At 39.9% G+C, this 22061-nt stretch overlaps 1 protein-coding gene across 1 annotated transcript in view; it reads left to right on the top strand.

Annotated features, from left to right (window-relative positions):
• The first annotated feature begins 2294 nt into the window (after positions 1 to 2294).
• Positions 2295 to 22061, top strand: part of snx7 (sorting nexin 7) — a 63818-nt gene continuing 44051 nt past the window's right edge. Inside the window, exons 1-7 of the mRNA XM_041814272.1 lie at positions 2295 to 2460; positions 9506 to 9691; positions 14572 to 14682; positions 14974 to 15132; positions 15715 to 15913; positions 16874 to 17073; positions 18927 to 19013. Of these exons, the coding sequence (XP_041670206.1) occupies positions 2377 to 2460; positions 9506 to 9691; positions 14572 to 14682; positions 14974 to 15132; positions 15715 to 15913; positions 16874 to 17073; positions 18927 to 19013 (1026 nt within the window). The 5' untranslated portion in view covers positions 2295 to 2376. The remainder of the gene's footprint in view (positions 2461 to 9505; positions 9692 to 14571; positions 14683 to 14973; positions 15133 to 15714; positions 15914 to 16873; positions 17074 to 18926; positions 19014 to 22061) is intronic.

The raw sequence follows: 22061 nt of genomic DNA, 5'->3' as shown, positions 1-22061 counted from the left end.
GTTTCTGTAGTCAACCACTGCTGATTTCCTTGGTTTATCCGTTCGATATCTGTTACTGAGTACACCAGTGGTTTCTTGCTGTAGACTATCAAAATAAATTTAAATAGTACATTTTTTACACATGTCAAACAAAACACATATCAAAGAGAAGGGGTTAACACTGTTGCGTCACAGCAAGAAGGTCACTGGTTCACTGCATGGTGCATGCATGGGTTCTCTCTGGGTACTCTGGCTTCCTCCCACCACCAAAAGCATGCTCATTAGGGTTAACTGGTGACTTTTAATTGGCTGTAGGTGTGAATGTGAGCATCCCTGATTGTCAGTCTCTATATGTGAGCCCTGTGATTAACTTGAGTCATTTTTTTTTTGGCCAAATTGTGATACCTGCCTAACTCTGCTCTCCTTATACTGCTGATTCAGTGCACTGCTTATCCTCAGCCAATCAGAGTGCTTGTAACGGTCCATAATCACTATATGCCTATGTCATCTATTAATTATTATCTCAATTATCTATTATGTCACTTTTACTTATTTTGTAGTCCTTGCTGTGGCTTGTCTTTAAGAACCTGTTCACACATCTGGTAGAACTTACTGTTACAGTATAAATAAAAGGTCTGATGTTTTTGCCAAAATATGTTTTTTTTGTTTTTCTGAAAACTTTAAAATATGGCTTTGGCAATTATGCTACCAGGCTAACGATAAGTAATTGCAAATGTTGATCCACTGATTATTATTGATTTAGCCTATCATCAGAATTACATAGTTGATAAATATTTATATTTATGATAATAATAAAAAAAAAAACCTTCAAGTTTTATGACTTTGTAAGGTTCAACTCTGATGTGTAAATGGCGCATAATAGACCACGTTGGTGATTTTACACAATGATGACATGTTCTGTGGGGGGAGCCTGGCTGGGGGCAGACCTGTAGTAAATGTTTGCTTTCAGTCATCTGAAATATGCCGTCTTGAGTGTTTCCTTGAACCACAGTAAAAAGCTAACCCTTAACAATGGGCAGACTAACCTGAACCATATTCACAGTAGCGCATGTCCACCATGACTGTCATTCCCTCTGCCCTGGTTTTGTGGAGAAAGAGCTGAATGGCTCTGTTTCACCGCAGCTCGAAAACCAAAGGAGTCATTTCTGCACCGGTTCTTCCGCATCTGCGCTGTGACGCTCAACTGCGTCAAGTGGTAAGCATTTCAAGCACTGTGCCGGAAGTGCGCAGAGATTTCATTAAAATAAAAGTGTCATTGTATTTGAACCACTCCCTTCTTCCAGAACAAACTCTTTGCAGTCCATTATCCCAACAACAGCCAGGACTGCTGTTATATTGATATCAGTGACAGTTATTAAACAGTTTCATTGAGACTGGTTTTGTAGCCTACATTATAAAGATTACTGTTCAAATGCACATGTTGATGTGTGTTGAACTACATATGGGCTCAGATCCTAACCTTGCAAAGCGGATGGATACGCCCATTTCCATGTTTCTCACTGGCAAATTTATCTTGCAAAGCTCCCGTCTGAACCGTTTGGGCCTGGTTAGAAAGTGACAGGACCAATCAGTGATGGGCAGTACTTCAGCACGGAGGAGTCGTGACGTAAGGAAGCAGCAACAAGAGGCCGGTGGAGTAATGGCGGAAGACATTAATGTGGATGCTGCTAAAGCGCCAGTTTTATCAGAACTTGACGACATTTCTTTGTTAAAAGAAGAATAAAGAACAGCATTGAGTTGTTTTCTTTTCAAAAACAACAAAAGTCATTTACTGGCATGTCTACAGTCACCAAGGTTTAAGTTATGCAGTTCTGTATTGAGTTTGTATTATAATGTAAATGGCAGCTTCATCACACTCTATGAATCTGTTAATGGGTAATGGTTAATGACCATTACATGATGTTTGGTTTAGATGCCATGTGCAGTGATCACACTACATCTGTAATTTGAAAAACTGCACTTTATTTTAAAGGTTCACAAGTATGTTCTCTCTTTTTTTGCAAGCACCTGAATAAAGCTAAAAGAGTAAGCTAAGTATCCTTCTCAGTATTACTACTTTAACTAAACTTTAGATGAATTGCTTTTTACTTTTACTCCAGTAAACAAACCAGAACATTTACTTCTACTTAGGTAAATATTTGTCAAGGAAACGCACTTTTAATTGAGAGTAATGTTCTTGTACTTGTTCTACTCCTGGTAAAAATCCAAGCAAACAGTTGTTGGTCAGGCTGATACTACGCTGCTTTTATTTTGAAAGCTGACAGGAAGTGCTACTCCTGTACGCTCGCGCGGCACATCCCTGCTGCTGTGAAGTTGTGGAAGTTTACCTCAGGTCTGTCTCATGAACTTAGTTCATTTAAAAAGTTTGACAGAGTCATGAGTGGACAGACGGTCCCCGCGGACTTTTCGGGACACATGTTGGACCTGGACGAGGACGAAGACCTGGAGGTGTTCAGTAAGGTACAAAAACCCTTTTAAAATCCTGTAAACAAGGCGGGAGCCTCGCAGACTGCCTTAAACTTTTCCATCGCCTCTCTTGCTACGTGGATTTGCCACAGGTAGTAAAACCCTCCTTCAAAGTCTCACTAATGGGAGAATAGGCCTAGATGGTTGATAAGGGTCCTGCAGTCAGTGCAGGATCTTGTGACGGTCTGTGGTGAACCGCAGACTGACACGAAGAACCAGATTTCCTGGATCAGCTGATGGGTTGACCTTAGGACCCTACTATCCTGTCTACGTTAAGTTTATTTTACAGAAAGACTCACACCAAACTCCCTCTCCTTTTACACGCTGCAGTATTTAAAAGTTGTCACAACAAGTCGTGAAGGACCCTTAACTTATCTTGTCATTTCACTACGGCCTAGTTCGGTAGATCCTACCTACTGATAGTTGGATCGGTAGATTTGATAAACAGCTAACGTAGAAACCGAATAAAGATATTCCTTATGTGTAATGCAAAGAGCCACCAGACCCGTAGTCATTTGCGGAGGACACTTCCTACAATCAAAGCTGCTTTAAATTGTGACATTTCTGCATGCAGTTTGCTGCAATCAATACATGCAAGGAAGTCTGCATGTGTTGGGCAGTAAGTCCTCTTTCTGTAGAGTAAAGCAGTGATTCCCAATCTTTTTTATTCTTAGGCCCCCCTACTCCTATCAAAGAAAAGTTAAGCCCCCCAGGACCCATTATGAGTAAAGTAAGCATACATCTAGCTGCCTTTAATAGCAAATGAATTTGTTTTTCTTGCTAAAGTACTTCAGTTGAGCACCAAATAAATAGGTAACCTTGCAAAGCAGATGGAACCGCCTGTTCCCGTGTTTCTCACTGGTGAATCCATCTTGCAAAGCTCCCGTCTGAACCGTTTGGGCCCGGCTAGAAAGTGACGGGACCAATCAGTGACGAGGGGCAGTACTTTCAGGCGTGGTCGAGTTGTAAGCAAGCAGCAACAAGAGGCTGGTGCAGTTATGGCGGAAGAGATTAGGACTGGTTGCCAGTCAATCACAGGGCTGCCATATAGATACAGACAAGCAGGCACACTCACACCTATGGGCAATTTAGGCTTTGCCCACATGGACATGAAAACGATATATTTCCGATTTGTTTTGAAAACTTTTCTGTATGTTTTCAGGAAATGTCTGGGTAAGCACAGAACCACTGAAAACATTGTAGTATATATGCCAAGCCTGTAGGTGGCACAGTAACACTGCTACAGGAATGCATGTAAAAGAAAGCATAAGGTTGCATGCATAAAAAGCACGAACACAACCCTGTAATCAATCATTGTTGTTCTGGCTGGACCTGCGCATGCAGCTTAAGTGGGCTATGCTATGTATGACGAAATCGTTTCAAGAAAGATGCGGTTGGCTGTCCACAAGGAGATGAAACAGTGGGCGTATGCAGATTTGTTCACTCTGAGACCCGGTTTCAAAAAGTAGCATTTACAGCCTCACAAAATGCCATTTCTGTGTGGATGGAACGCCGATACGACAAAAAACTTATGTGTGTACTCCTGAATTAGTCTCTGTGTGGAAGGGGCCTAAGAGTCACCATTTAACCTAATGGGCATGTTTTTGGAGGAGCACAGGGAGAACATACAAACTCCACACAGAAAGGCCCTAACTGGGATCCTGCAGCCTGTTTTTGCTGTGAGGCAACAGCATTAACCCCTGCGCCACAGTGCAGCCCTCCCCAGAATCATCATATTATCATTATCTTCAGGACTCAGAAGATACATTTCTGTAAACTTGGGTTATCCAACCACCTTTTCAAGTTTGGCTTCTTGTTAACTTACAACTTGATAATATGGTTAATTTACGGCCATCTTGCTCAATATCAGGTTTATGGCACAAAATAATTTATGAAAAGAAGTTGAACCTATTTCCTTTACTTGTGTTCTACTGGCGTCTAATTACTGACTCATTTACTTTGATGAGAAAGCTTTTATTCAGCTGATGACTTTTAAAACACATTTTTCTCTTAAAGGTATAAATTTTCACCTTTTAAAAAGTGTTGATTTAGCACCAGTATCAGAATAAACAAAAGTGTGGGAGAAGTGTTCTCTAGTTTGGCCTATAAGCAAATGTAGCTCAGGGGTAGAGCCAGTCATCCAGGGGACACACCTCAACATAACTGGGCCAATTTTTTGTTAGATTCCCCCTGTGACCAAAGTCAGCAAAGGCCCACTAATAAGATGGTTCCAAAGATTATCTTGACAGATTTTATACTTTAAACTACAGTTGCAATTAAGAGGCTTTATTGAAAACATTAATTCAGTGGTTTGAGAACCAACCAATACTTGTGCTCATGAAGCTCAACACTGAGTTAATGATTACACATTTATGTATCACAGAACTACCCTCCCTATTGTTCTGCCAGTGTGAGCATGTCCTGCAGCCAGTTAAAAGAGTGTCAGATTAGTTCAATCTCACATTGACACATAGCTTTTGACAAATGAAGCCTCAGGCAAAACCGTTTAGTACGAAAAGCTGTAATATGCCCTATTTTGTTTAGTGTATCTGAAGAGTGTTAATTCTAAAGGATTAGCATAATATGTGACCTCAAACACCAATCTCCTAGACCCTCATTTGTGTAGACAACATTGTCTTTATGGTGTGTAATGGCGTGATCCATGTTAGTGTAATGCCAATGAGAATTTGAGAGTGCTATTCTTTTGGTATTCAGTAAATATTAGCTTAAAACAAATAATAAGCATTTTCTTTCTTCTCCTGTCCAATGGTGACAGAACATAATCGCTTCTTGTGTGATGACATAATATCTGGGCTTCTAATAATTCATTTATCGCTGGTGTTTGGCCAGAACCTCCTGTCTCTTAAGTCACCACATTTAAGGGAATTTGAAAAATGCTATTTGCAATTAATTTTATCACAGGCTGATCATAGTTTGCTCCTATTTGATACTTTTCATTTGTTAAACCTATGAACAGATGTAAAGGGCGACCAATAGCACTGATTTATGGAAAAAATAAGTAAAAACATGGAGATACAAGGTTTGTCCTGATACCAGTGTTATATTGGTTTACAATGTCATGACATTTATAGTGGCGTGGATTTCTTCAGCAGGGCTGCATGGTGGTGAAATGGTTACCTCACAGCAAGACAGTGGGTAGACTGTGCATGCTTTGGTTCTCTCTGAGTCTGATAAAAGAGAGCTACAGTAGTCTTACATAGAGGTAACAAAAGCATGGACAAGTTTTTCTGCATCGCTGTGAGACAAGATGTGCCTGATTTTAGCAATGTTGCGACAGCTGTCTTTGAGGCTTTCTTTATGTGGGTGTTGAAGGACATATCCTGATCAGATAGAACTCCTAGATTTCTCACACTGGTGCTGAATGCCAGGCTGATGGCACCTACGGCAGTTAGGTTATTAGAAAAAACCTGAAATGTGTATGAGATAAAATATCAGTGTGTGGCTTTAACTTTAAACTGTAGAGATAAATAAATGACAAAAAATATTCTTAAAAGGAAGAAGTAGAATGTACCTATCTTAGAATGCCTGCACATTACAGTCTTGCTTCCATGAAAAGCATGGTCTACTTTACAACTGTAACAGATCATCTCTCACTCTCACTGTGGGAGAGAGAAGTAGTCATTGATAACTGAAAGGAAGAGCAGGTTAAATTAGTTTCAGCTGTGAGTGCAAAAAAAAACTATTTCAGACTCCTGAAATACTGTCAGTCTCATTCTCTCTCTCCATTATGCTCTATTCAGGCAGCATGACATGATTATGGAACAGCCTACAATTGGCCGACAGACCTTCACAAAGGGTAAACAATATGATGGTTAGCATTCGTGCTAGTTGTAATAAATGATCATAATTGGATTAAAAGACATTCAATATCTGGTTTACTGGTGTGGATTTAATCATTAAAGTCCCCAAAAGTCACATGAGTTCTAGGCTCGCTGAAAATGCTGCCTACACAGGATTCAAAGGCATCAATAGTGTAAATGGGAAGGAACAACAGCTAACTTCAAGAGCAAAAACAAGTAAGAGGCAGTGATTTATGGGTCAGACATTTTTTAACTTTTAATAAACTGTGTCACTTCTTGTCATGTTAGTCTGGAATGCATTTTAACAGTCACATTCAGAAAAAGACTGTCACACAGCCGCCACTCTGTGCTGCTGCAGTGGGTCTTTTGGTTCTTCTTTGCTGCTCTAAACACGGTAGCTTGTGCTTGCAGTGTTTTTCAGCAAAGAAGAATTGATTTCTGGGTCATAGCACTAACATTTAGCAAGGCTAAATGAGCAAAATATAAAGTTAACCCAAAAGGTATCAGATCGGTGCATAAACTTGTGTACTTGCCAGTACCAACACCTGCATTTTAAGCAGTATCGGACGTATTTCTGATAGTGGTATCGGAAAAACTTTGGTGTCAATACAGGTATCAATAAGGGTATTGATAACAATCTTGATCCCTAGCTCAGGCTGTGCCCCGCCTTTGCCCAGTGGCAGCTGTGGCTGGCTCCAGCCCCCATGACCACAAATAATAAGGGAGTTCATATTTTCTATGATGCTATGAAGTCTAGTGCAGTATTATAGAAAAAGTCAGGATATCAGAGGGTTGTAATTATATGTTGAATGAAACCCTTGACAGTGTCACCAAAATGGAATCAAATCAAGACACCATTGAAGATGCACAGCCATTAATTTTACCACAGCTCTACTGACCTGATCCAGATCCGTTGCTCCTTTATCACAAATCTCTGTAACAATTATCCTTTGCTGTGTTACTTTTGGCTCAAGTAGTGCAACAGGTTTGTGATTTTTAACATATGTGCAGCAGGCTGCTTCAATAACAGCTTGTTCATGAGAAAGACATTGTGGTTCCTCTTTGCATCTAATTTGGTTTAAATAAACATGGGCTGTTTCCAGGAGAAGTTAAAAGTTGACCAACTGCTTTCATGTTTACATTTAAACACCGTTAAAGCTGACGGAGTGAGAGGTGCGTATCTGTGGTCACATAATAATCGGACTGAAGTGGGAGAGAAGTTTGTCATCCTTGTTTTGTTGTGTGGAAAAGAGAGAGAGCAGGCCTCCGGGCGGTCTGCTGACCTCAGCAGTTTCTCAGCTGTTGTTCCATGACACAGAGCTGCAGGCAGCTCTCTTATGGTTCACTGCTGTGAGCTGCACAAACTGGATCATTTGAATGAGATATGTTCACTAAGGATAGGGCTTTCTTTGCTGATGAATGACTCACAGTGATGAGGGACTGTTCCTTTAAATGAGAAGGATATAACTACATGACAAGTTGTGGATTAAAAAGAAACACCTGTTATCATCCTTTATGACTCACTGGAAAGGAGTGCTTTGGGTTTTAGGATTAGAGATGCCCAGATTGATCAGAAGGCAGCTGATTTTCATAGAAATACTTGATCAGTACATCAAAATTAAAGGTCACATACTATGCAAAATACACTTTCTCAAGCTTTTCTTACAAAAATATGTGCCCCTGGCCTGTGACCACCCCCCTAAGAATAAAAAAAGGACCCCCGACACACACACACCCACACACACACCTTTTTCTCCATTTTCAGAAAATGTGTGCTGTAATAAGCTGTTCCCAGATTTTGTTGTCTGGGTTAGAGCTTATGTTGCTCTAAACTCCTATCTACTTCTCAGCATTGATAGTTCCTTTTCAGATGTGTGAACTGCCCACGCCATAGGCACTAATGCAGCCCCATACCATCAGAGATGCAGGCTTTTGAAGTGTGACTGTGCACTGTTTACAAGCTGGATGGTCCCTCTTCTTTGTAGTCCTCAGGACATGGCTTCTTTAGTTTCCAAAAAGAATTTCAAATTCTGATTCATCTGACCACAGAACAGTTTTCCATTTTGCCTCTGTCCATTTTAAATCAGCTTTTGGCCCAGTGAAGACATTTCTAGATCGTGTTCACATATGATTCCTTCCTTGCATGATACAGCTTTAACTTAACTGAGCTTTGTTGATAGACAATGAATGCAGTGTTGCCTGAGGGCCTGAAGATCACATGCATCCAAAATTGACTTTTGATCTTATCCCTCGTGCACAGAGATTTTTCTAGATTCTCTGAATCTTTTGAGGTTTTTATGTACTTTAGATGATGGGATAGTCAAAGTCTTTGCAATCTTATGTTGAGGAACATTTTTATGAAATTGTTCCATAGGATGCTGGTTGCATTGCTCCTTGGGATGTTTTCCTGGTCTGTAAGGAAGTAAAAGCATGTTGTTGACACCGAGTAAAGAGGTCCAAGTACACTACAAAGGTAAGTAGACTGACCAACTGCTAAATCAGCTGACATAGCAAAATACAACAGTACTGGCTGATCTCACTCATAGGGGATCAGAGTCCCGTCAGCAGTCAAAATGCAATCAGAGCATCCCCAGATGAGATCATGAAAAAGTGTCAGAAGTACATGTGCCATATCAGTATAAATGCAAACTTTGATAAAACTTCCTGCTGTAATTTTTTCAGAGCAAACAGCAAAAGTTTTGGTCTTGATATCCAAATGTACAGCATGGTCTGTGTAAGAGAGGGGCTGATCTAATTGGGGATTAATCCATTTCATTTTTTTCTACTAAGCATATTTAGCCTCAGTCAGTTCCTACCCCACACACCATCTGGATAGGTTTGCATTTTGAAACTGCGCCCACAGGGCCCAGATGGCTTCCAGAATTAGAAGTAAAGATAAACTGGATGTATCACTGTTAAAAATCTTAACTTCTGAAAGTCATGGCAGTCACAGTCTTCTAGAATAATAACATATGCTCCTTGAAATATAAAATCTGTAGAAATATGCATTTCTCTGCGGTGGAGTGCAAATCTTGTATGACTTTAATACTATATAGCAGTGAGATCCACCAATATGTAGAATCACACACATTCTACAACAGGCATTTCTTAGTCTGTCTTCGTCTGTCCTGATTGGTCCGAATTTGTCAGATTATTCTGAACTCATTATTAAGATATGTGTAGACTAGACTAACAATGGTTTTCTGTATTTGATCCAGAATACATCTCTGGCAGATGGAAGTCCCATGCCCAACTCTCCCAGCTCCATGGTCAACCAGTACAGACTGGAGGATGAGGAGGAACAGCAGGATGCCCACACCAAAGACATCTTCATCACAGTTGACAACCCAGAGAGTCATGTCACTGCCATTGAAACTTTCATCATGTACAGAGTCCTGACCAAGGTGAGGGGGTCTTAGTGTTCTTTTCTATATAAATAATGTGGTTTTACATTAACAGACAGTTAAATTTGGTAACACAACTAGTTAACAGATTATTTTAATTTTTTTTTATTTCCACCCTACTCATTAGAAAGATAACCTGACATGTCAAATGGGCTGTTTCACTTATCCAAGGAATGGTATATACCAGGGGTCACTAAATGGTGGACCGCGGTCCAGGTCTGGACCCAGATGCCATCCGATATGGACCTGGACCTGGACCTACAATCATTAGAAAGACAACGACAGTAGATGAAAAGATGAGTGAGCTGAGACAAGGAGTCTAGGGCTCTATGGTTTCCATGTTAGTGGAATCGCAGACAGCATTGCGGAATTGGCCAATAAAAACAGAATCTACCATTTAACGTGGACATTGCAAGAATTTGAATGAATTTGACTGAAATGCTGTGATTTTTATTAAGAGGAGTGTATATCTGAGGAATGTGTTCTGGGGTGACACTAAAGTGTGGCACAACTTGTGCTTCCCTTCACAGACACTCACCCTGCCCCATCCTAAACAGTAACAGCAAACATTAGCTCAATACAGGGCAGTACAGGACGACATAATGTTGAACCTTCAAGAAAACCCATCTATGCTACCAGTTATTTTACCTCACCACATCAGAGAGTCACAGAGAGAGACTGTGCGAGGCACAGACACACCTCTCACCTTCTCACCCCTAGAGGGCTTCAAACTTGAGTCAGATGGACTTGAAGTCCCGCAGTCTAAATGATGTTACATTCGAGTATCAATTAGCTTAATAATTTCTCCTGTGGATACCGTAGTTCCCTTTGGTTGCTTAACGAGCCAATACGTGTCTGCATTAATGCAGTTTAATATGAAGCAGACAGACGGGCAGCGAGGATAGAGGAAGATGAGGAGAGACAAGTTACAGTCAGGTGTAAAAACACCATGTAGCATCAAACTGCATGCACTGTTCCAGACTGTGAGAGTAAAGAAAAGTTTAGGTAACAGGTATACTTTTAACCATTTAACTTTAATGTGACCTTATTAAGTTACTATCACTCTGTGTTTGAGAGAACAGAAGGATTTCTTCATTTACATTATAAACATCATTTAGGATGTGATTATACACGTGGATGTGTCTTAAAATGTTGGAAATATCTGACTGTTACACTGGTTCTAGTTAATTTTTTATCAGGGTTATCTAAACTGTGGCTCATGGGCTAACTGTGGCCCTTTTTTCAATAAATTTAAGGTTGTCTCTATTTAATTTGTGAACATTTTATACATTAACATAAACAGGGCACTCTTTTTTATGGTAAATTTAGTGGAAAGGTTAAAAAACGGAATTCTAAAATATTAAAATGGCATTTGGCAAAAAATAAAATGAATTTCATAGGGCCCTAAAGGAGAGATTTACAGACAGAGAAACGGGTGAGCTGTAGACAAATTTTCATATTTTATCAGCGCAACAAGTCCCTGAAATCGCACCAAGATCCACATATCACACTAACTCAGGTTAGACATTATGATGTTCTGGACCTTTGGACCTAGGTGTTTTCAGGCATTAAGGGGTTAACTCGCCCCTCAAACGAAAGTGTAAGAGCCATCTCGTGACTTAAAAATGGGACACCCCTTAATAGCAGTTACAATTTCAGACTGTAGAGGGCAGGAATGTGTCAAAACTGCGTAGTCTGTTGATTCAGAGGAAGAAGAATGCAACGTCACAGATACCGGTTTATGATTGTAAAAATAAAAGTAAATGTTATGCCACAAAAAGGCAAATAATCCATAAAATAACATTAAACTAAGATATTGGAGTGGTTTTTGTCATTTTTAGGTCTCTGTTAACAAAGAAATTTACATTTGTAGCTTGATTTCTTCCCCGCATTCACCGCCATCTTTCTTTGAGTGATAACCCTCAATGAGGGAGCTCCAGGAACATCTCAACATTGAGGGAGATAAAGCCCTCGAACTCGCCCCTCAACTCAACTCTCAGGATAATTGGGACAGCCCTCACACTTCGTGGAAATGCGCATTTTGAAACTGAGGGTTAAGATTCAGGGTTAAAGGGAGAATTAGGATTCAGCCTGTGTCTCCAGCTAGCTGCATCCACACTAATCTCTACGCTGGCTGCCATTGTTTACAGACTTGTATTACAATTAAACCATACCTGTAGCCTCATAGTCTTCAAATTACACTGATTAGTCCAGTCGTTCTCTGATGGGGAACAGGTATATCAGCTTTGCAAGATGGATCCACTTGTGTGCTGAACACATCAAAATTAGACAAACTTAATAGTGCTGAAAGGCAAAATGAATTCAATTTCAGTTTTTGTGCAGCGGTTGTGATGTAAAGAAAAGACATTTGGGACTAGAAGTTGTTGCTCCATCCCTTCTCTGCTGTCTGATTGTTTGCCTTTTATACTAACACTGTTGTGTGCATTTTAATGAGGCACTTAATGCCAGGTTAGACTACATGATTATTGCTGTTCACGACAGCCCCATGTTAGACTATGCAATGAAAATCTTGATCTGTCCTGACCAACAGACCGGCCACACTACAAGTGTGATCCTGACTGCTTATCGTATACTGTATACCAAGCGGGAAAAATTGCATTGGTAAATCAAGTAGTATCAGACCAATGTAAAGTATCAAGATTTGACAACTTTGATGCACAGTTCATAGAACAACTATTTGAGTGTCAAAAAGTGAGAATGAATTATGCAAATGTAATATATCTAATTTTTGAAGATTTAAGATTGCATAATATTGATTTGCACCTTGTAACACTATCTGAACCTTTTTCTTTCTCTATAAATTGTTAGTTTAGCATTTATTGATGCAAACTGAACCTTTATAGCAACAGGTCTCTTTTCTGCACTTTTGCACGGGTAGCAGAAGAAGACAGCATGAAGTGTAGGGGCTTTAAAAACAATTTCTGTTGTAAAATAAACTGAATGCAGATCTTACTAGGATGAAAATGGGTTGAAGGAAAATGGAAAAAAAAGATGCTTAATATTTGCAAAGCTGGCTAAACACTTTAGATCCTGGCCTAACTCCCTGTTCCTCTATTCACTGAGATCAACTCTGCTGACAATGCAGTTGAAGGCTGCCACAGGGAATTAGGATTTTATTACTGAACTTTGGCTGGATGACTGTGTGTTTTCATCTGGTTTAGACACTGAATCTTTTCCCAGCACTGATGAAAGTTATGCTATGTTACACTGTAGACTAGAGAATGTCTTCAGACAGTAATACCACTACAAATTAGGAAAAAATGGTTTAAGAGATAGTGCGGCACAAATAATCTAATTGCAATCCCAATAGGCTTTGCACTTACATAATAGCATAAAAGGCAGCAATTATTTTTGTATTTTTGTATTAAGTGGGATTTGGAAGGTTTACACTGTGTAAAAGCAACTTTATTTCCAGAAAAAGAAAACATGTTTATTTTTTGGAAAATATTAAAGGTCACATATTTTACCCCTTTAAGACAAGTTTATATTGGTCTCAGAGGTCCCCAAAACATGCCTGTGAAGTCTGTTGCTGAAAAAACAGTCCAGTATTGGATTTTTGCATGTCTAAAAAGCCCAAATGTTAATGAGCAGTCTAACTCCACCTCTGATCCTGCCCCACTCAGGAAATGGATGTGGCTTAATGGATGTAGCTTTCCTGATCCCCAGCTGAGAGAAGGATCAGAAGAGGAGGGCAAAACAACTGAACCTGGGGATGGGGCTAAGTCCCCACATGACATCATGAGGGGAAAATCTGAGAATGGCTTGTTTTAGCACACATTTTCTAAAAGGTGGGGGCGGGGTGTCTGGTGGAATAAAACAGTGTATTTTGCATAAAATTTCACCTTAAAGTTATTTTTAGGGCAGTACTGTAAAATCTTTAGGTTTTGTATTTTGTTATACTACTTAGTTTTGAATGTTTTGAATAGAGAAATACACACTTCAGACTATCATCATTCTCTGCATTTTACCTGATAAGAAGGCAAGCAGACTCATGATGCTATTTATGTGTTATATTGTAATTTCAAACCCAATTGCAGTATTTTCCAGTTTAGTTGCAATCACACATTATAAACAAATTATGCAGCACTAAAATGATGTGGCTAAATAAGGACAATTCTTAGAGTTGGAAACAGGGTGGGGAATGACATGAAGGACGGAGTCAAATGTCGGACTTGAGGCGCCTCCTTTGAGGAAATCTGTCTCCATACATCAGGCACGAAAACTAACTGCCAGGCTCAGGGGTTGTCAAAACCTTTGATTTTCAATACCCTGCTTTTAACTTCATAGTCTTCATTATTTTTACATTTAGTAGTACCAAAGGAAAACAATGTGCCAGAGAGAAAGAGACAAAGAGAGGTTAGACATTCTGATTGTTTTGAAGTGGTTATGCTGTAAAAAACTCTGAAACATATTGACACCTCCACACAAACATGCAGGATTTTATTTTGGTTTCCCTCCTGCCTTCCCTCTATCACAGACACTTCACCAGTAACTGTTTTGATAGCACACTGTTGTTAAATAAGTTTTATAAAGTTCCTGTATCATTACATTAAAGGGATATTTCAGCATTTTCGAAATTGGATTGTAAAAATTTCTTGGCAATAGTAGTGGCATTAGCCTCCAGTGATTTCAGAGAACATTGTATTTTAGTTGTATGTTATCTTTTAGGGATTTTTTTTTCAGTTTGTCATTCTAATGTTGTTAAACTACTATGATTTTTCTGCTAAGAATATGTGATGACTCTAGAATATGGTTTACATCTGTCTATAAATTCTACCAGATATCAGCTTCACCAATCTCAGACACCAGAGATAAAGTCTTCTGTTGTGTAGATACTGATTTTCAACTTCTCTCTTAAGACCACACGGGGTGAGTTTGACTCCAGTGAGTATGAGGTACGCCGGCGCTACCAGGACTTCTTGTGGCTCCGAAGCAGACTGGAAGAAAATCACCCAACACTCATCGTCCATGTATGTATCAACACGCAAAATCATCTGTTTAAACTCATCTGTATTCTGCAGCTGTGTCTACTTGGACCAATCTCGACTTTCTGGATGTTTCCACTCATTCACCACAAGTCACACATACCTAAAGAGACTGTCAGCCATGTTCCAAAGCACTAACTGGAGGTTTTGATTACAGTGTTCCTCTCTCTCTCTAGGATTCCTTTAAAGCAACCACATGTAGGAATTGACTTCATTGTACTTTGTTGCCCAACAAAGGCCTCTTTAATATCTTTCTATGTCACGCTGTGTCCTCAGCCCCTGCCGGAGAAGTTTGTGATGAAAGGCATGGTGGAGCGCTTCAATGACGACTTCATTGAGACCAGGAGGAAAGCTCTGCACCGCTTCCTCAACAAGATCTCTGAGCATCCCATTCTGTCTTACAGCCCACACTTTAAAGTCTTTCTCACAGCACAGGTGCCGTTTTTTTCCCTTTCTTACACATAGGCAAGAAAATATAAAGTACATTATTGTCACTGACGTTTCTGCTCATGACAAGCTGAATGAATGTAAACATTGTGATACAGAACACAGAGTGTTTCCAAGTTACTTTGACTGTATGGCTTCATTTTGTCGTTAATCAATGAAATAGTACAGCTTGAAATGTTCAGATAAGCATTTTCCATCAACTGAGGATCTATACTGATGAACATCGTCAAAAAGTAATTACTGAAAAGTTTCTGCAGATTTAAAATGTTTTTTTTGATCCCCTCTAATTCCTGTCACCAGTATATTTTTTCTGCTATTCATCGGCTGGGATTGCAGTCAAAGTGTATACCCTCTTATTGCTTTTTTAAGATAAAGATATACTGAAAATCAGGTTCCTTTTATGTGCAATGTAGCTGCATCCTATCTCAAATTATCCATAATGTCTGGTATGTTATCATTGGTCTCTTGAAATAACTCATGCTTCATACACTTAGACCAGTATGAACATTAAGTTATTTGATTGACATTGATGTGAAGTTGAAGTAATGCTCTGCTGCTTGATCTTGTCAGGAGTTGACATCTCACAGGAAACAGGGTCCAGGTTTTCTGAGTAGGATGGGGGAGACGGTGAAGGCGATGGCAAACTCAGTACGAGGCCTGAGGAGCCGGCCGGAGGAGTTCACTGTGATGCAGGAATATGTGGAGGATTTCAGTAACAAGATCGGATCTGTGGACAAAGTCACGCAGAGGATCATCAAAGAGCAGAAAGGTACATGGAAGATGCTAATTACAGGGATGTTTTTAAAGACCAGGTGTCCCTTTTTTAAGCCCCATCCTACTTGGTGACTGTTACAAGGTTAGGCAGACTGTTGAGTGGTCATCAGGTCATCAGAGTAAGACTGTGACTGTTACACGGTAATCAGAGATTCTCAATGACTGTGACTGCTAAGACTTAAACTGGGGCTATATTTTTAGTAATCCTGCAGGTAACTCAAAGGGGACATATTTTACCCCTTTAAGACAAGATTTTATTGGTCTCAGAGGTCCCCAAAACATGCATGAAAAGTTTGTTTCTTGAAAAACACTCCAGAATTTGATTTTTGCATGTCTTAAAACCTCTCTGTTTCAGCCCTGCTCAGAACGAGCCGTTTCTGTATCTGTAGCTTTAAATGTTAATGGGCTATCTGACTCCGCCCTTCACAGGAAATAGATGTGGCTTAATGGATGTGGCTCTCCTGATCCTCCTCTCAGGTGTCAGCTGGTTCTTGGGCACTGTGGACAGGCCAGAGGCACATACTTTTTTGCTAGAAAAACCTGAAAAAGTGTATTTTGCATAATATGCGACCTTTAATATTTTACAGCTATTCAATCTCTAAACATGGTGATGTTTGGATTTAAAGGAGGTTATAACTTCAAGTTATTATTTATTTATTGACTTTTTTGTTTTAAGTGAAGTGTTCACATTGATATTCAAAAATCCCTTTAACAAGGGTTCCTGACCAAGACAACAACACAAAAGTTCCATACACATTGACAACAGACCCTAACAGAAGAACATTACAGCAATCAATGAATACACAGCATTCAGCATGCCTCTAAATGTCTCCAAGTTAATATTTTGAGTTCTTACTAAGCATAAGCCAGCACTGACAAATATCTTAAACACATAGCCTTAAGAATACAGGGAGAGTCCTGGAAAATGTTTAAATATGTGTTTGTGCTTCCACAGAGTATCTAGATGAGCTTAAACAGTACACCCCCACCTATACCCAGTGGGCAGAGTCAGAGGAGGAGCTGGCGGATCAGCTAAAGGGTGTGGCCAGCTGTGTGGAGCGGTGCAGTAAGGAAACAGAAGAGCATATCCACCATCTGTCTGAGGTCCTCGTTCCCGCCCTGCACGAATATGTTCTCTGTGCTGAGACGGTAAAGGTGAGCCCAGAGCAGACTGCTCACATCTGAACTCCTCCCCCTCACTAGAGGAGAAGAGGCTTCCCTGTTGCTCCATATGTTTGGATTGGGTCTCTTCCAGAAAGCAGTTTAATTAACTCTGAGTGTGCTCATTATGAGTTGAAGGTATTATCAGTGGAGCACCAATACTATGATTTGTTGAGGGAGCAGGTCAATAAAGAGCAGCATCTTTATTTACATTCTGTGGGTGTCTAAATATCAATAGAAGCCAATGAAGTTGTTTCACATTTCATCAGCATCAGTGAAAGCTGGGGTGGAGAAAAAAGAGTCCACAACAAGATACTTGGACAGATATGCTTTTATTTTAGCTTAACCTGCTTATTCATCATTCTCCAGACTAAAATATGCTGCATTTATATTTACTTTTAAACTATTATCAGTGTTTTAATACAGCCTTGTACTGTCAAAATGACAGATGTTTGATAAATGAGGGCCATACTGATGTGATCCCTGGTTTTTGGTATTTACCAATCTGTTCTGAAACAAGATTTAATGCACAACTTTTGTTTGAAGGATGAAGCTGGAAATCAATAATGTGCAGCATCAGGTGTCCCTAAAATTGTAAAAACAACTTTAATTAAAAAAAAAATCCTGTTAACTATAATATTCTCACAATCTGACTCACAGTGCGTACCATCATCACCCTCTGCTGTCATCCTTGTTTTCGCTACTCTCCATATGCAAAGTAGGCAAGGCTGTGAGTCCGTTGCTGTCCATCAGAGGCTGACTTTTTTTCAGGATTCCCATGAGTCATTCCACTATTAGATCACGTTATTGGGATGGGACAGGAATGAAGTAAGCAGTAGCAGGAACCACCATAACAATAGACCATTTTTAAAAATTTATATAGCTATATAAAGTGTTAACCACATAATTGATGCCTGCCCAAGAAAACTGACAAACCATTTCAGCATTTTTGTCTTGGAAAATCATTTTCCACTGTATATGCATCAGCATTTGAGCCTACTTTGCTCTCCACTGGGCTGTCTGTGAGGTTTTTTTTAGTGAAATGAGACTATAAAGGTCAAGTATTTACCCCTTTAAGACAAGTTTATGTTGGTCCCAGAGGTCTACAAGACATTCCGGTAAAGTTTGTTGCTGAAAAAAACACTTAAGTATTGGATTTTTGCATGTCTAAAAAAACCACACTCTGTTTCAGCCCTGCTCAGAATGAGCTGTTTCTCGTTGTTAATGTTGATTAGCTGTCTGACTCCGCTCCTCACAGGAAATGGATGTGATTTAATGTAAGTGGCACTCCTGATCCTCCTCTCAGTTGACAGCTGAGAGGAAGATAATAATAATAATAATAATATCTTGAATTTATATAGCGCCTTTCAAGAAACCCAAGGACGCTTAACGCTCTCCTCCTTAAGATCAGGAGGAGAGGGTTGAACTTTCTTCCAGGCAGCAAGGGCTAACTAAACTTGGGGGCAGGGCTAACTCCCCACATGACATAATGAGGGGAAAATCTGAGAACAACGTGTTTCAGCATACATTTTCTAAAAGTTGGAGGGGGGCAGTGTGTCTGATTCTTGGGGGGTTGTGGACAGGCAAGGGGCATATATTTTTTGTCAGAAAAGCCTGAAAAAGTATTTTTTGCTTAATATGTGACCTTAAAGGAGCAGAGATGGACTTATTTTACATCACTGTGGTTGCAGGGAGATGCTGCAGTGGCTAAATCATGCAATTACTCATGATTTTATAAAGTTCACTAATTCCAAGTCTTAACTGATCACGATTAATCTTGGAAGCCCTTATCTAAAAGACACTTGTGGTAAGTTTTAATGAAAGAATTTTATGCTTGCCTGTCTTAGGCTGTGATGAGACGGAGAGACAACATCCAGGCTGACTATGAAGCCAAGAACGAAGCCCTCGCATCCAGAAAAGCTGACCAAGAAGCAGTAAGTGCAATTTTACATCCTCACCCACTGGCAGACAATCCAACACACACTCCTCTCCTCTCTCCCTGCTCCCCTTTGAGTCTGCCATTGTGTTTGTGTGTCCTGCAGTCATCTCCCAGAGATTAGGTGTAATAAAGTGAAGCATGAAGTGGGGCCTCTCCCACAGGGCCACCCGCAGCTCATATTGGGGAAGAAAAAAGGGCTTCCTGGGTGGATTATCTTGATACCCAGGCTTGTTGGCTAGAAATCATTCCTTAGCTCAGTGGGAATAATAGCTGTCAATATTATTTCACACTGTAAGCCCAGCAGCTAATCGCGGCGTAATGAAAATTCCCATATCCTCTTTTGATGACGACTCGCTTCAAAATGTCAGGAGACAAAGGACATAGACAGAAAGTTAGGAAAGCAAAGGACACCGCTATTTTTAGACTCTTACCTTGAGCTTCTTGCATCCGTGCACTGTTGTGTATGTATGTTTTGTGCATGCATATTCACAGGTGTATTTTCTCCTAACCCAGTTGATATCAAAATCCATCTGTGAGGTTTTAATTAAGAAGGAGGACAGAGGTTTTCCCCTACAGACTTGTATTGTATTCCTGCTTTAATTAGCATTGTGTGTGTGTGGGTGTGTGTGGGTGGGTGTGTGTGTGTGTGTGTGTGTGAACAGAGCAACTTCAAGTCATCCCCCAGTTTCTAATGCGTACCTGTCTGCCTCTCCCTTTAACAGATCTGCACTAATGAAAATGGAAATGTCAGATTCCTTTGTTACTGTTTCCATCTGGTTGCTTTGTCACAGAAATGATGTGACCACAAGATGTGCAAATTAAAGTGAAACTGACTTTCATTTAGTGATGCAACTAGATGGAACTTTGTGATCCAAGTTATTGAGCTCCAATTCTGGTGATATCCCTAGGCTTTTGGGTTTCTGTAGATACTGATACAATCTGATATGATACTTGGGATGGGTATTCAAGTACTTCTATGTGGCTGACTACAGACTCTCTAGATGGGCGCCTACTCTAACCACTAAGCTAAATCAGCTCGCAGTGTTTGTATTTTTTAAAGGTCAAATATTTTACTCCTTTAAGACAAGTTTATATTGGTCTCAGAGGTCCCCAAAACATGCCTGTGAAGTTTGTTGCTAAAAAAACAGTCCAGTATTGGATTTTTGCATGTCTAAAAACCCCTCTGTTTCAGCCCTGCTCAGAACGAGCCGTTTCTGTGTCTGTGGCTTCAAATGTTAATGAGCTGCCTGACCCCGCCCCTGATGTGGCTCTTCTGGTACTTTCTTCTCAGCAAAGAGAGCCAATTGAGCTTTGGGGCGGGGCTAACTTCCCACATAACATCATGAGGGGAAAAATCTAAAAACGGCTTGTTTCAGCACACATATTCTGAAAGGTGGAGAAAGAGAGGGGTGGGGGGAATGGATTTTTCTGATTCTTGAGAGGATTGAAGATAGGCCATGGACACATAGTTTTGTTAGAAAAGCCTGAAAAAGTGTATTTTGCATAATATGTGACCTCTAATTTTAACATTTTTAACATTTTAAGATTCTCTCAGTTTTGGTGTGTTGACAGCAACACTTGAATGAAGTTTGGGCCATCTCCACCAATCAGGGCAAATAATTACAACAACATGTAAACTGCAATTATGATAACAATGGTATATGTCACCCTCGACTGTTATAGTGAACCCTTGTTGCCTATGAGCTGAATTGTAAGTACAAAGCAGCCAAGGCTGCACACTCCTTTGTTGTGTGTGGCCTCCTGATGTTGTTAGGATTGTCTCTCAAAATGTCTTGCACTTAAGTAAAACGATAAAGCATTACATTGATGGCACTTGGAATTGAGTCACTGGTGTGTAATCTTTAAAAACACTTGTAGTGTGTAGACCAGGGATCATCAACTCCATTCACACAACAGCCAGCTATTTCTTAACAGTTGTTGTGGGAGCCAGACATTGTAATAAATTAGAATAAAATCAATATTTTTTCTAATTAACATATTCTTGTAAAAATATTGTTCTTTTCCTTCAAAATTAGTAAAACTTTAACCTCAACAGTCAGATCAGTCCCTCTTACCTATACTGCAGTCAGCCACAATGGGGCGATTGAGATCTTTTAGCTACATATTTCCGAAGCCCTCATGATGACTATCACTATTTGAGCCTAATATTATTATGTGAACTATTGATAGAAAAACAGCAGCTTTAATCAAGATAATAATGATAAGTATGCATTTACCATGCCAAATTACAGAATTATAATACTTGTGTGCTTCTTGTTTGATAAGTTGCTAGGTGGAAAATTTTATTTACACTTTTAAGAACAAAAAGTTGAACGATTGCTTGCATTTTTTTCCTTTACAAATTTTCTAAATTTAATAATTCTCAATGGCCGGATGGGAAGCCATGGGGGGCATGTAGTGGTGGCCCCCGGCCTCCAGTTAGTAGTAGACAGTAATAAAGTAAATTTACTTGGGTACATTTTTATATCCAGGTGCATCTAAGAAATACAAATATCTTGAAAAAGTTAATGTTTTTTTTTTTTTTGCTGTGGTGTTGTTCCACTCCAAGTGACTGCACCCTTGCTCTAATTTTCTTCGCAAAACTGCTCAAGCTCTGTCAGCTAGTGCAGGGATTTGGTATCAACAGCCAAGTCCAGCCACAAATTCTCTATTGGACTGTGGTCTGGGCTTTGACTTGGCTAATCCATAACATTCACTGTTTTGTCTTTAAGCCATTTCTGTGTTAACATTGCAAAGCAGATGGATTTGCCCGTTTCCGTGTTCTCACTGGCGAATCCATCTTGCAAAGCTCCCGTCTGAACCGTTTGGGCCCGGTTTAAAAGTGACAGGACCAATCAGCGATGAGGGGCAGTACTTTCGGGCGTGGCGGAGTCGTGACGCAGGCAAGCAGCAACAAGAGGCTGGTGCTGTTATAGCGGAAGACATTAGCGTGGAAGCTGCTAAAGTGCCAGTTTTATCTGAACTTGATGACATTTCTTAGTTTAAAGAAGAACAAAGAACAGCAGTGAGTTGTTTTCTTTTC

This window comes from Cheilinus undulatus, linkage group 19 (genome assembly GCF_018320785.1).
Source record: "Cheilinus undulatus linkage group 19, ASM1832078v1, whole genome shotgun sequence".
NCBI lineage: Eukaryota > Metazoa > Chordata > Actinopteri > Labriformes > Labridae > Cheilinus > Cheilinus undulatus.
This window is presented reverse-complemented; position numbering and strand designations above follow the sequence as displayed.